We start from the raw sequence: 11,803 nt of genomic DNA, 5'->3' as shown, positions 1-11,803 counted from the left end.
AGGCAGAAAAGGCTGGCTGGATGGGATGTGTGGAGTAGAGTGGGGGGGGGGCGAGTGGGAGACTTGGGTTCGAGTCCCACCCTTCTCAGTCCCTCTATTTCCTTCTCTGTTCTACGGGAGAAATAGCCGGTGCGCGACCTGGTGTGGGCTGGGCAAGTGCTAGAAGGTAATGGCCAGAGGCACAGTGAAGCCCCAGGCAGGGGAACCAGATAGGAAGGTGGGGCTCCCGCCCAAGCCCTTGGAGGTAGTCATTCCAAGGGTGCGAGTGTCCCGCCCCTGACCCCCCGCAGCTGTGTCAGTTCAGAGGACCCTGAGGAAACCCCACCTCTGCCGGGATGGCTCCTCCGGTCCCCCGTGAGTTCCCTGCCCTTCCCTTTCAGATCCGACCCCGCCTTTAACAGGACTCTCAGAAACACTGCAGGATTTGTTTATTTCACACTCACCCCTGAGGCCCGGCCCGCGCCCGTGCCCTCCCTCTCCCCGCGCCAGGGCCGCAGAGATGCAGAGTCCGCAGAGGGGTGGAGGCAAGAGGGGGGGCAGTGTGTCCAGGACCGAGCGGGTGGGGCGTCTGCAGAGGGTGAGAGCAGCGAGTGGTCTGAGGGCGCCCAGTACTGGTCCCGATGCCATCACAGTTCCCAACTCCGTAAAGACCCGGGGGGGCAACAATCCCGAAAGAAGGCACTAGCAGTCGGGGCGCGCCTGGGCACATCCGTCCCATCTCGGGGCGCTTACGTCTGCGGGGACGGGGGAGAGAAGTCGCCCAATCGCGCCACCAGCGTGGGCCGCCAGGGATGCGGTTCGCGAGTGAGCTTGAGGGTATAGGTGCGCAGGCGCGGACAGTGCGCGCGGAAGGCTTCCAGCACCGAGTGGCTCACCACGCAGAAGCAATGCACCTCGCGCAGGGCCGCGCAGCGCGCCGCCAGCTCCTCCAGCGCGGCGTTCAGCTTGGCTGAGGCGGCTGCGCGCACCTCGAGTGCGCGCAGGGTTGCGGCGTAGTGGTGCGCTGCGAAGCGCACTGGGCCTACGGTGTCGCCTGAGAGGTTGAGGCGCAGAGCAGCCACGGGGACCGCTGGCTGCAGGACGCGCGTCACGCTCTCAAAGGGCAGCGCGGGCTCCAGCTCCAGCTCCACTGCCAGCCCAGGGTGGCGGCGGCGCAACGCTGCCCAGGCTTCGTTGGGCAGCGGGGACGCGCGTGCATCCTCGGGGCACGCGCACCGCAGAGCCAGGAGCGCGAAAGGCGCGCGGTCTGGCGCCGCCAGCGCTTCGAGGATAGCGTGGGACAAACTGGCTAGGTGCAGGCCGAGAGCGCGCAGGCGCGGGCAGGCCTCCAGTAGCTCGAGCACTGAGCCGGGACCCACGCTGCCCACTAGGGTACTGTTGTCCAGAAAAAGGCTGTGGAGCTCGGGACAGCCGCGCGCCGCCTGCAGCACTAGCGCGTCGTCCAGTGTGAAGGGCAAGCGCCGCAGGTCGAGGTGGCGTAGCTCGCGGGCCGCCCCGCACACAGCGTGCACAGCCTCCAGGACGTCGCGGCCCGCGTCGAAGAGCGGCTTCTCTCCGCGGCACTCCAGGCGCAGGCCTCGCAGCCCCAGGGCACGGCCCGCCAGAACCATCAGCAGCTCGATGGCCGCCCGGCGGCTCACCTCCCTCGATGGCTCAAATTCCAGCCGGAGGTTGTGAACGTGGTCCAGGCAGGTGGACAGATAAAGTGGCAGCATGCCTTCCAGCTCACATTCGCAACTTGAGTTAGAGCCGTGCAGAAAAGGCCTCGGCTGAGTCCCCGCGACCAGGGAAGAACCCTCTATCCACCCCTTAGCTGGGATTCCAGCTGCCATCCCATTTCCTGCCTCCCTCCCCACGTCTCTGTCCAGACCGCGACTGTTGCCCCAAAGGAGGGAACTCTCATCCTATCCTTTTAGAAGATTTCAGTGGCGTCTGCCACAGGATGAAACCTGGACATGGAGAGCCAATGATATTTTAGGAACTGGGCTTTCTCAGCTGTCTCTAAGAAGTCTTGGCGTGGTTCGAATTCTGCCCCTGCCATTCCCTAGCTGAGTGACCTGTGGGAAGTGATTAAGTCTGTCTGCCTCAGCTTCCTATCTGGGCAATGGAGGTAATGATAATACCTATTTACCACACAGGTTTTCGTAAAGATTAAATCAGTTAATATATGTAAGGCACTTAAAAACAATGGTTGGTATATATTAGGTAGTCAATACATGTCAGCAATTATTATTATTACTATTATTATTATTTTGAGATAAAGTCTCACTCTGTTGCCAAGCTGGAGTGCAGTGGCGGGATCTTGGCTCACTGCAACCTCCGCCTCCCGGGTTCAAGCGATTCTCGTGCCTCAGCCTCCGAAGTAGCTGGGATTACAGGCGCCCGCCACCACACCCGGCTAGTTTTTGTATTTTAGTAGAGAGGGGATTTCAGCATGTTGGCCAGGGTGGTCTCAAACTCCTGACCTCAGGTGATCCACCCGCCTCGGCCTCCCAAAGTGCTGGGATTACAGGCATAAGCCACCGCACCCTGCCAGCAATTATTTTTTAATATGGGGGAGTCAACCTGAATCTCTAGCCCACGACTCCACAGAGAAGGTGAGTGGGCCATGGGGAGGGGAGTGTCGAGGAGCAGGCTCACCTGATTTTTGTGTCGTGCCACACAGTGCTGCAGGTAGCAGCGGCGGCCCAGGCCCTGCAGACCCTGGCGGCGGCAGCACGGTCTCTCAGGGGCAGGTGGCGGAAGATGAGCGCCAACACCTCCTCTGGCAGTCCCTCTCCAGTCTCGGCCATGGCCTGGATCCGGCTGGGGTGGGAGGATCCGCCACTCCCAATAGCTCCGGCCTGGAGAGAAAGGGACGTCTCTGGGCTTAGGAAGGCGCAAAGTGTTGCCGGAAGACCCATCTTAGGTGTACAAATGCTTGTGGCCTGAGTAACTTGAGGGCCTCTCAGACAGCGTGGGGCATCAGATAACTGCTTTGTGAACACTTGTTCACAAAGCAGATTTCACAGCCTCACCTACTAAATCAGGCTCTCCGGAAAGGGTAAGGCCCAGGAATCTGCATTTCAACAAGTCCCTGGTGACTCCACAGGTTCCACGTTGAGAACTCACCCCCCAACCTTTATTTATTTATTTATTTATTTATTTATTTTTTTGAGACAGGGTCTCCCACTTTACCCAGGCTGGAGTGCAGTGGTGGCGCAATCACAACTCACTGCACCCTCTGTATCCCGGGCTCAAGCAATTCTCCCACCTCAGCCTCCCGAGTGGCTGGGACTACAGGGGCACGCCACCACGCCTGGCTAATTTTTGTAATTTTGTTTCAGATACGAGGTCTCGCTTTGTTGCCCAGACTGACCTCGAACTCCTGGGCTCGAGCGATCGGCCCGCCTCGGCCTCCCAAAGTGATGGGATTACGGGGATGAGCCACGGCGCCCGGCCTGAGAAACCCCTTCTTAACCCGGCCGGTTAGTAGAAAGTGACTACAGGGTTAATAAGGCGGGAGCATTAATGTAGACTTTTCCTTGTCAGGGACCATGAGCCAATCAGGAAGCGAGGTGTGGGCGGGGCAAAGCTGGATCCGCCCCGGGAGGGGAGGCTCTTTCCCCGCCTCCTTCCCCGCCTCCGCCTCGCGGGGGAGATGTCCCGGGTGCTTCCTAAGACAGCCCCACAAGATGAAAAAGAACTTGGGGCTCTGGGACCTGACGGTTCTGGTGCCTGAGGGGCTCAAGTTTCAAGTGCCGACCCCTGAGCAGTCCTGGCTCCCGCTGGGCACTTTGGGTTTGGCTGGAACTCCGCAGACCCACCCTGGAGAGCAGCCTTTAGAGGGGGATGGGTTATTGGAAAAGTGTGCGTCCTCTTTGAAGTTGCCAATCTTGTTTGTTTTTTCTTTTTGTTTTGTTTTGTTCTGAGACGGAATCTAGCTGTGTCGCCCAGGCTGGAGTGCAGTGGCGAGATCTCGGCTCACTGCAACCTCCACCTCGCGGGTTCAAGAGATTCTCCTGCCGCGGCCTCGCGAGTAGCTGGGACTACAGGCGCGCGCCACCACGTCCGGCTAATTTTTGTATTTTTAGTAGAGATGGGGTTTCACCATATTGGCCAGGCTGGTCCTGAACTCCTGATCTCAGGTGATCCACCTGCCTCGGCCTCTCAAAGTGCTGGGATTACAGGCGTGAGCCACTGCGCCGGGCCGCCAATCTTGTTTTAAGGTTCCTGAAGGTTTGCGTACACAAGGCTTCACACTACTCGCCAGTTAATGTTCCCATATCTTCCGGGCTAACAGTTTCTCCCGGAATTTGTGCCACGTGTTTCCTGGGGCTTCAGATACGCTCGGCTGGGCTTGTACCTGGGACACATGGGCACCCCGTTTTGAGTGCCCACTGGCAGCAGCGATCTTGAAGCCGGATCCCCAGGGGCACCAGAAAATTCTGGTCTCCAGGGGGCGCTCCCTTGATCTACCGAAATCTGGCAGCTCTCGCTCTTACGAGCCCCCGGCCTCGTAAAAATCGCAAACCCCCAAAGTCCCGGTCTTCCTGCCGTCTAACCTTGGGCGCTGGTGTCTTACCTGCTCAGCGAACCAGATGGGCTTTGCCCGGGACAGGGGACTGGCAGCAGAGGGCAGCGGGCGGGAAGCAGCCACCGGGAGCCCGCGGAGCAGGACGCGCGGGCGGACTAGGAGGCTCGGGCTAGGGCACCGCCCCAGCGCCTCCGCGCACACCCGGAAGCGGCGCGAGTAGAGCGGAGCCTGGCGGGCGTGGGAACCCAGGCCCAGCCGAGGCGGCCAGGTTAGTGCAGTTGGTGGGTGGGTGTGTGGGTGGGCTCCCCAGTGCGGGCGGGAGCGGAGGTGGATCTTGGCTCCGAAGCGTGGGCGCGGCGCAGATGTCACCAGCGGCTGCTCCAGCCAGCTGGTGGCGGCGGCCTATTGGGCTGTTCCCGTGGGAGGCGGGGGGCGGTACTGAATTTGGCCCCCGCAGGCTCTTCGTCCCTGCCAGCGCTTTCGAGGAGCAGTAGGGCCCCGCAGGAGAGAGGGTGGGGGAGGAGGGGTGGTTCTGAACACCTCCTTGAGCGGAGACCCCCCTGTCCACCCCAGCCGATCGCACGTGCGAAACCCCAGCTTGAGGGTGGGCTAGTGGGAGCCTGGGAAGCTCCCCTCCAGCGCTCGGGAGCTGCGTAGCTGAGTAGGGGGTGTGCCCGGCGGGTCGCAAGGAGTCGCAGGCTTTCATTTCTGGGCCACGCCCACAGGCTGTCCCTGTCCACCCAGCCAGAGGTGGGGCTGCCCCCGGGACTGTTAAGTGTTCAAGGGGCACCGTGCGTGGCTCGCCCCTGGAAATGGCGGCAGACGTTGTTAGGTCGGTACCCAAGTGCCCCACAGTCTCCGGCCACCAAACGTTCTCAGGACCCAGCCTGGAAGCCTCAGCCCCTCCCAAAAAGGGACGACTACGGGTGGGTGGGGCGCGGGGCTTCCCAAGGAGGGGCTTCTGTGAAAGAACACGTTAGAAGAGCTGCCAATCGGCGGATGCGAAACTAGGGCCCTGGCCTCTTTACCCTGTTAACTCGACCTCCAGCCTGGCTTACCTCCCCCATGGGTCTGGTACTAGTGAGTGTGAGGAAGCATCCCCAGTCTCCAGGTTCCCAGTACTCCCTGCCTCCCCACCCTCCCCTGCAGACCTGATGGGCAGACATTGGTCCCGTTTGGTCCCCACTTCCACCCCTTGGGGTGGGGCCACAACCATCGGGTCAGCACTCCCAAGTCAAGGGGCTAGGAAGACGTGAAAGAGGGAACGTTTCCAGGGGAGGTTCTCACTCTCTCCTACTCCCCAGGCCACTTTCCTAGGACTCCCCCTTATCTCACCTCCGTGGCTGGCTCCCTATCATGGACCCACTTGTCACCTGCAGAGTTTCCCACTTTTTCTTGTTTTGCTTTTAAAGAAAACAAATTTATTTTGCTCTTTTAATACAAAGAAAATGTCTCTACTTCACATAAAGCAGAAAATATTGCTAAATACAAAGAAAATAAAAATCACCCACAATCCTTCCCCACCCCCACCTCCCTCCCTCCATCCTGCCCAGAGATAAACAAAATGCAAATTTCCTGTTACTATCCAGACTGTGGTTTGGTGTAAGTACACAGTATTAATGTTTTCTATGAAAAGATTAGGAGGCCAGGTGTGGTGCCTCACACCTGTGATCCCAGCACTTTGGGAGGCTGAGGTGGGCAGATCGCTTGAGCCCAGGAGTTTGAGACCAGCCTGGGCAACATGGTGAAACTCCATCTCTACTAAAAATACAAAAACTAGCCAGGCTTGGTGGCGCATGCCTAAAGTCCTAGCTACTTGAAAGGCTGAGGTGAGAGGATTGCTTGAGCCGGGAAGGTCAAGGCTGCAGTGAGCCGTGATAGTGCCACTGCACTCCAGCCTGGGTGACAGAGCAAGACCCTGTCTCAAAAACAAGAAAATTTAGAAAACAAAGGTCGAGAGTAGTGGCTTACTCCTGTAATTCCAGCACGTTGCGAGGCCAGGACAGGATAGCTTCCTGTTCCTCATGTAAACAGATGGCAGCTGGGGCCACCCCATCTGTCCTGCCCCATAGCTAACACTCAACACTCCTCCTAGCCCACCATATATAAACCCTGATGACTGGAGAGTGCAGGAGTGTGACTGATGGGGCAGGAGGTAGGGCCTTGATCCCATGATTCTAGGAAAAGGGTAAGGTGGGGAGAAAGAGGGAGGGCAGTTTCTTACTTGCTGTCTCATGGGGTAGTAACTGGGAGACCACTGAGCTGTGGGTCAGTGCAGTGGTTCCCTGGCTGGGAATTTTGCCTCAGCTGGTCCAGGGCTAGGTTTTTGTCAGAAGATGGAGGAAGGAGATACTATGCTAGCACCAAGGGGCCCTGGCTTTTTCTGGACAGGGAAGGAATAGAACAATTTGTGTTGGAAATGACCAGAGCCGAACTCCAAGGGCTTTACAACAAAAAAGGATTATTTAGCTCACATAACTGAAAAGTCCAGGGTGCAGTGGCTTCAGGAACAGCTGGATCCAGGGGCGTAGTATGGTTGGGAATGCACTGCTCCATCTCTTGACTATTTCTTTCTGTGTCAGCTTCATTCCCAGCCAGACTCTTCCCAAGCAGTATTAAAGGAGAGCTACCTCTTCCTTCCAGTTCAGTCCCAAGGGAAGGGAAAGGAGTGCCTCTTTCCTATTGGCTCAACCAGAGTTGCAGGGTTGATTCTCATGGGTCCAACTTAAGTCCTACACCCTGCTCTGAACTAATCACTGCAGAAATGTGAATGGAATGTGCAGATTAGCCAGGTCTGGTGCACAAGCCCGACCTGAAACTAGGGAGTGGGACACAGGCACATGGATTGAGAAGAGGGAGGAGGGAAGTCCCTAAGGTAAGTCAGGCTTTCAGGAGGGAATCTGGGTAGATGCAAACTGCAGGTGTCCTTCAAAGTGAAGACAGGAGGTTTAGTCTTAGGCTGAGGTCCTCCAGAGATGCTGGGCTCAAGTCTACTCAGAAGGCAAGGCCAGGAGCATATGGGTCTTGTTGGCTTTGGGGCATGAGCACCATCCAGCATGAAGATGTCTCTGGTCCATGGTGGTTAGAGAGACACACAGGCCTGAGGAGGAGGCAGAGAAGCCCCACTGCAGAATCTGCCTCTGCTCCCCTCCACTGTGACCCTGGGCTCTTTCGCTGAGAAGGCAGTGGAGGGACAGTCCTCACTGCAAGCGTGGGGTGGGTGGGACTCAGTATAGGGCCAGGAGCTCAAGGGGCTTCCTGTGAGATGGTGAACTCCTGTCCCAAGTATGCCAACCAGTGGTGGGGACAACTGAACCATGTGGGACTTGAGGTTACTGTGGAGACGCTGAACCACGTGGGGCTGGACGGTTGTCTCCAGGGCAGAGGGAGGGGGGATGAACTGGATACCCGACTGTCTGCATCTCCAGGAGGTGAGATGGCAGCTGGGCAAAATGGGCACGAAGAGTGGGTGGGCAGCGCATACCTGTTTGTGGAATCCTCGCTGGACAAGGTGGTCCTGTCGGATGCCTACGCGCACCCCCAGCAGAAGGTGGCAGTGTACAGGGCTCTGCAGGCTGCCTTGGCAGGTGCGTGGGTGGGCGGGCATGTGGAGAGGAAGGGGTGGCCTGGGGCATTTTGTGGGTGGGCCTGGGCTTAGCCACCTTTAAGGAGAAGATTTAGGGTGGGAGGAGCAAGACAGAGGACCCCTGGCTGTGCAGGCTCTCTTCTCTGCTTGTGGCATGACCTTGACGGTAGACGTGTGTCCTCGTCTGTGTATGATTTACCTATTTGTGCACTAACATCTCTTGCTCCCTCGCCGCCCCCCTCCACCAGCTGGCTCACTCCTTTCTACTAATTGTGGATGTCTCTCTCCTCTTTTCCTCTCTTACTCCAGCACTCCTTGCTCAAGACCCCTCCCCAGTACCTACCCTTCCAGGCCCCCCTTTCCCATCTCAGGGCAGAGGCCACAGGAGGCTGAAGCGGGTTGGGGGATCTGTTCGTGGCCTCAGAGCAGCGACAGCCGCCGCTCTTCTTCCCGAGCAGTGGGAGCCGCGCTTGGTGGAGGCCGAACACCTGAGACCTCCCGCCCTCCTCTGCCCTGCTGGCCGCCTACCCAGACGGCTTGGTTGCCCAGGGCACACGCCCCCTTTTCTGTGCTTCGAAGTCCCTCTCTTTTGTCAACCTTCATTTGGGGCGTGAGAGCTTGGACTAGGTGGCACCCACTCTGTCTTGGGGTGCTCCCTGTGACAGGTCCTGGTCTTCTTTCTGGGTTGTTGCTGTTTGCATCCCAATTTTGCTTCCCAGCTGGGTACTCTGGGGTACCTGCACCCTAGGTCAGGGGATGGGACACGGGGCTTCACCACGGGCTTCACCCCTCCTCTGGCCGTTTGGAGAACGACCGAGCTTGGGGACCGCCAGGCGCCTGACTGCCCGCCTCCGCAGAGAGCGGCGGGAGCCCGGAAGTGCTGCAGATGCTGAAGATCCACCGCAGCGACCCGCAGCTGATCGTGCAGCTGCGATTCTGCGGGCGGCAGCCCTGCGGCCGCTTCCTCCGCGCCTACCGCGAGGGGGCGCTGCGCGCCGCGCTGCAGAGGACCCTGGCGGCCGCACTCGCCCAGCGTTCCGTGGCGCTGCAACTGGAGCTGCGCGCCGGCGCTGAGCGGCTGGACGCTTTGCTGGCGGACGAGGAGCGCTGTTTGAGTTGTATCCTAGCCCAGCAGGTGCGGCCCGGCTGGGGTCAGGATGGTGTAGGGCGGGAATCCACGGCTAAGTGCCCCGTGACGGCATGCTCCCTTCCCCTAGCCCGACCGGCTCCGGGATGAAGAACTGGCCGAGCTGGAGGATGCGCTGCGAAATCTGAAGTGCGGCTCGGGGACCCAGGGTGGCGACGGGGAGGTCACATCGGCCCCCTCGCAGCCCCCGGTGCCCTCTCTGTCGGATGTGAAGCCGCCACCTGCCCAGACTTTTCTGTTCCAGGGTCAGCCTGTAGGTGAGGCGCAGGCGGAGAGGCAGGGTCACCAGGAGGTTGGAGTCTGGGGAGGGGCAGGGCTCGTTGCCGGGTGGGGATGGGTGGGACCGGCGCTGGAGGTCCCCGCCCTCACCCGGCTTCCCACTCCCTCCGCAGTGAACCGGCCGCTGAGCCTGCAGGACCAACAGACGTTCGCGCGCTCCGTGGGCCTCAAATGGCGCAAGGTGGGGCGTTCGCTGCAGCGGGGCTGCCGGGCGTTGCGGGACCCGGCGCTGGATTCGCTGGCTTACGAGTACGAGCGCGAGGGACTGTACGAGCAGGCCTTCCAGCTGCTGCGGCGCTTCGTGCAGGCCGAGGGCCGCCGCGCCACGCTGCAGCGCCTGGTGGAGGCACTTGAGGAGAACGAGCTCACCAGCCTGGCAGAGGACTTGCTGGGCCTGACCGATCCCAATGGCGGCCTGGCTTAGACCAGGGGTGCAGCCAGCTTTTGGAGAACCTGGATGGCCCTAGGTTTCCTTCTGCTGCTATTGCTGAACCCCTGTCCATCCATGGGACCCTGAAACCCCATCTGGCCTGTCTGCTGGACCTGCTGGGGCAGAGTTGATTGCCTTCCCCAGGAGCCAGACCAGCACCCACTGAGCCCGCTGGGGGTGCACCATTGGGGATTCTGCCTCAGGTACTTTGATAGAGTGTGGGGCGGGGGGGAGCTGCTTTGGAGATCAACCTCACCTTCTCCCACCCAGAAGCGGAGCTTACAACCAGCCCTTACAGTTTCACTCATGAAGCACCTTGACCTTTGGTGTCCTGGACTTCATCCTGGGTGCTGCAGATACTGCAGTGAAGTAAAACACGAATCAATCCTGACTGCCCCCAGCTCACACTCAGTGTGGGACCCCGAATGTAAAGCAATTATAATAAAGTATAACATGGGTTTTGATGTGAGACATACAAGTAGTAGTGGCTTACACCTGTAATCCCAACAATTTGGGAGGCAGAGGCGGGAGAATTGCTTGAGCTCAGGAGTTTGAGACCAGCCTGGGTAGTCCCAGCCACTTAGGAGGCTGAGGTGGGAGGATCCCTGGAGTGTGGAAGGTTGAGGCTGCAGTGAGATGTGATTGAGCAACTGCACTCCAGCCTGGGTGACAGAGTGAGACCCTGTCCCCGCCCCCCCCAAAAAAAAAGAATTTGTGGAGGATGGAGGAAGGAGCCTAACCTGGACAGGGGACAGGTGGTAGGCTTCCTGGAGATGAGTGTGAGCAGGCATGGGGTGGGGTATCAAGAGAAGGGCAATGTTCAGGGCACCGACAGCCTTAGGCAAGAGCTTGAGGAAGATGACAGAGAGGGACATTAGAAGGACAGTTAAAAGTGTCTGGATCTGTGGTTTGGTGGATTTGCTGAGACCTGGAGCTGAGGCTGATCACGTGTGTGGGGGGATCTGATAAGCCATTTTCCAGGGTGTGGGTTTTTCAATGAGGCCAGTGAGAAGCCTTTGAAGGGTTTCGGAAGTTAAGACTGGGAGGTTTTTTTGTTTTGTTTTTGTCTTTTTTTTGAGATGGAGCTTCGCTCTTATTGCCCAGGCTGGAGTGTAATGGCACGTTCTTGGCTCACTGCAACCTCCACTTCCCATGTTCAAGCAATTTTCCTGCCTCAGCCTCCAAAGTAGCTGGGATTACACGCGCCCACCACCATGCCCAGCTAATTTTGTATTTTTAGTAGAAATGGGATTTCTCCATGTTGGTCAGGCTGGTCTCAAACTCCTGACCTCAGGTGATCCACCCTCCTTGGTCTCCCAAAGTGCTGGGATTACAGGTGTGAGCCATCGCACCTGGCCAAGACTGGGAGGTTGATGAGGATGGGGGTGGGGGAAATGGTGGCCCCAGGCTGGGGCAGCAGCAGCAGAGATGGGGGAAGGGGATTACCACCAAGAGCTGTGTGGGTGGAAGAGCAACAAGCCTGGTGACACTGAGTGAGGAATGGCTGAGAGAGGACCCCAAGTTTCTGCCTTTGCCAGTTGGATGGTGGGTGGGACTGCCTGCTGGGATGGGGCCCCGGGGGGAAGTGAAGTGCTTGCTCTGTTTGGGACAAGTTGAGCATGATGTTCCTGCAGGGCATCCAGGGAGAGGGTATGAGGGCAGTTGGGTCTGTAGTTCTGAGTTCAGGACAAGGGTCCAATCTAAAGATTGATGAATAGACAAGTGGGAGTGGGTGGAGTGGCCCCAGGGGATGTCCTGAAGGACACCAACCAGAATGGGAACAGCCAAAGAGGAAGGAGGAAAACCAGGAGATTTGGAAACCAGGGGATTACCCACCTGCTATAA

The 11,803-nt window shown here is 58.6% G+C and overlaps 2 protein-coding genes across 8 annotated transcripts; one reads left to right on the top strand and one right to left on the bottom strand.

The window, feature by feature from the left end:
- The first annotated feature begins 294 nt into the window (after positions 1-294).
- On the top strand, positions 295-10,431 carry TRADD (TNFRSF1A associated via death domain). Of its 6 annotated transcripts, none has more exons than XM_028841127.2 (5): positions 295-2,110; positions 7,945-8,103; positions 8,960-9,237; positions 9,320-9,506; positions 9,642-10,431. In XM_028841127.2, exons 2-5 carry the CDS (start codon positions 7,953-7,955, stop codon positions 9,950-9,952), a joined length of 927 nt encoding a protein of 308 aa, XP_028696960.1. In that variant the 5' UTR covers positions 295-2,110; positions 7,945-7,952; the 3' UTR covers positions 9,953-10,431. The 6 variants fall into 6 exon arrangements, with proteins under 6 accessions (XP_028696960.1, XP_077840351.1, XP_014981852.1 ...); XM_077984225.1 differs by having other exon boundaries at positions 982-2,110; positions 8,822-9,237; XM_015126366.3 differs by lacking the exon at positions 295-2,110 and adding an exon at positions 4,710-4,784.
- Positions 412-4,678, bottom strand: FBXL8 (F-box and leucine rich repeat protein 8). Of its 2 annotated transcripts, none has more exons than XM_077984224.1 (3): positions 4,565-4,678; positions 2,641-2,843; positions 412-1,949 (listed from the first exon to the last, which is right to left on the bottom strand). In XM_077984224.1, the coding sequence occupies exon 3, from the start codon at positions 1,830-1,832 to the stop codon at positions 729-731; it is 1,104 nt and encodes a 367-aa protein (XP_077840350.1). In that variant the 5' UTR covers positions 1,833-1,949; positions 2,641-2,843; positions 4,565-4,678; the 3' UTR covers positions 412-728. The 2 variants fall into 2 exon arrangements, with proteins under 2 accessions (XP_077840350.1, XP_014981850.1); XM_015126364.3 differs by having other exon boundaries at positions 412-1,737.
- Positions 10,432-11,803: the final 1,372 nt, after the last annotated feature.

This window comes from Macaca mulatta, chromosome 20, assembly GCF_049350105.2.
Source record: "Macaca mulatta isolate MMU2019108-1 chromosome 20, T2T-MMU8v2.0, whole genome shotgun sequence".
NCBI classification, from domain to species: Eukaryota; Metazoa; Chordata; class Mammalia; order Primates; family Cercopithecidae; genus Macaca; species Macaca mulatta.
The sequence above is the reverse complement of the archived record's forward strand: the minus strand, read 5'-3'. Positions and strand labels throughout refer to the sequence as shown.

Excerpts from the sequence above, each read along its gene's own strand:
- FBXL8 (XM_015126364.3), bottom strand. The coding sequence starts at position 2,792 with ATGGCCGAGACTGGAGAGGGACTGCCAGAGGAGGTGTTGGCGCTCATC. Across the intron at positions 1,738-2,640 it reads TGGCACGACACAAAAATCAG|TTGCGAATGTGAGCTGGAAG; the intron begins GTGAGCCTGCTC and ends CTCTAACTCAAG.
- TRADD (XM_015126365.3), top strand. The coding sequence starts at position 7,782 with ATGGTGAACTCCTGTCCCAAGTATGCCAACCAGTGGTGGGGACAACTG. Across the intron at positions 9,238-9,319 it reads GTTGTATCCTAGCCCAGCAG|CCCGACCGGCTCCGGGATGA; the intron begins GTGCGGCCCGGC and ends CCCTTCCCCTAG. Across the intron at positions 9,507-9,641 it reads GTTCCAGGGTCAGCCTGTAG|TGAACCGGCCGCTGAGCCTG; the intron begins GTGAGGCGCAGG and ends CTCCCTCCGCAG.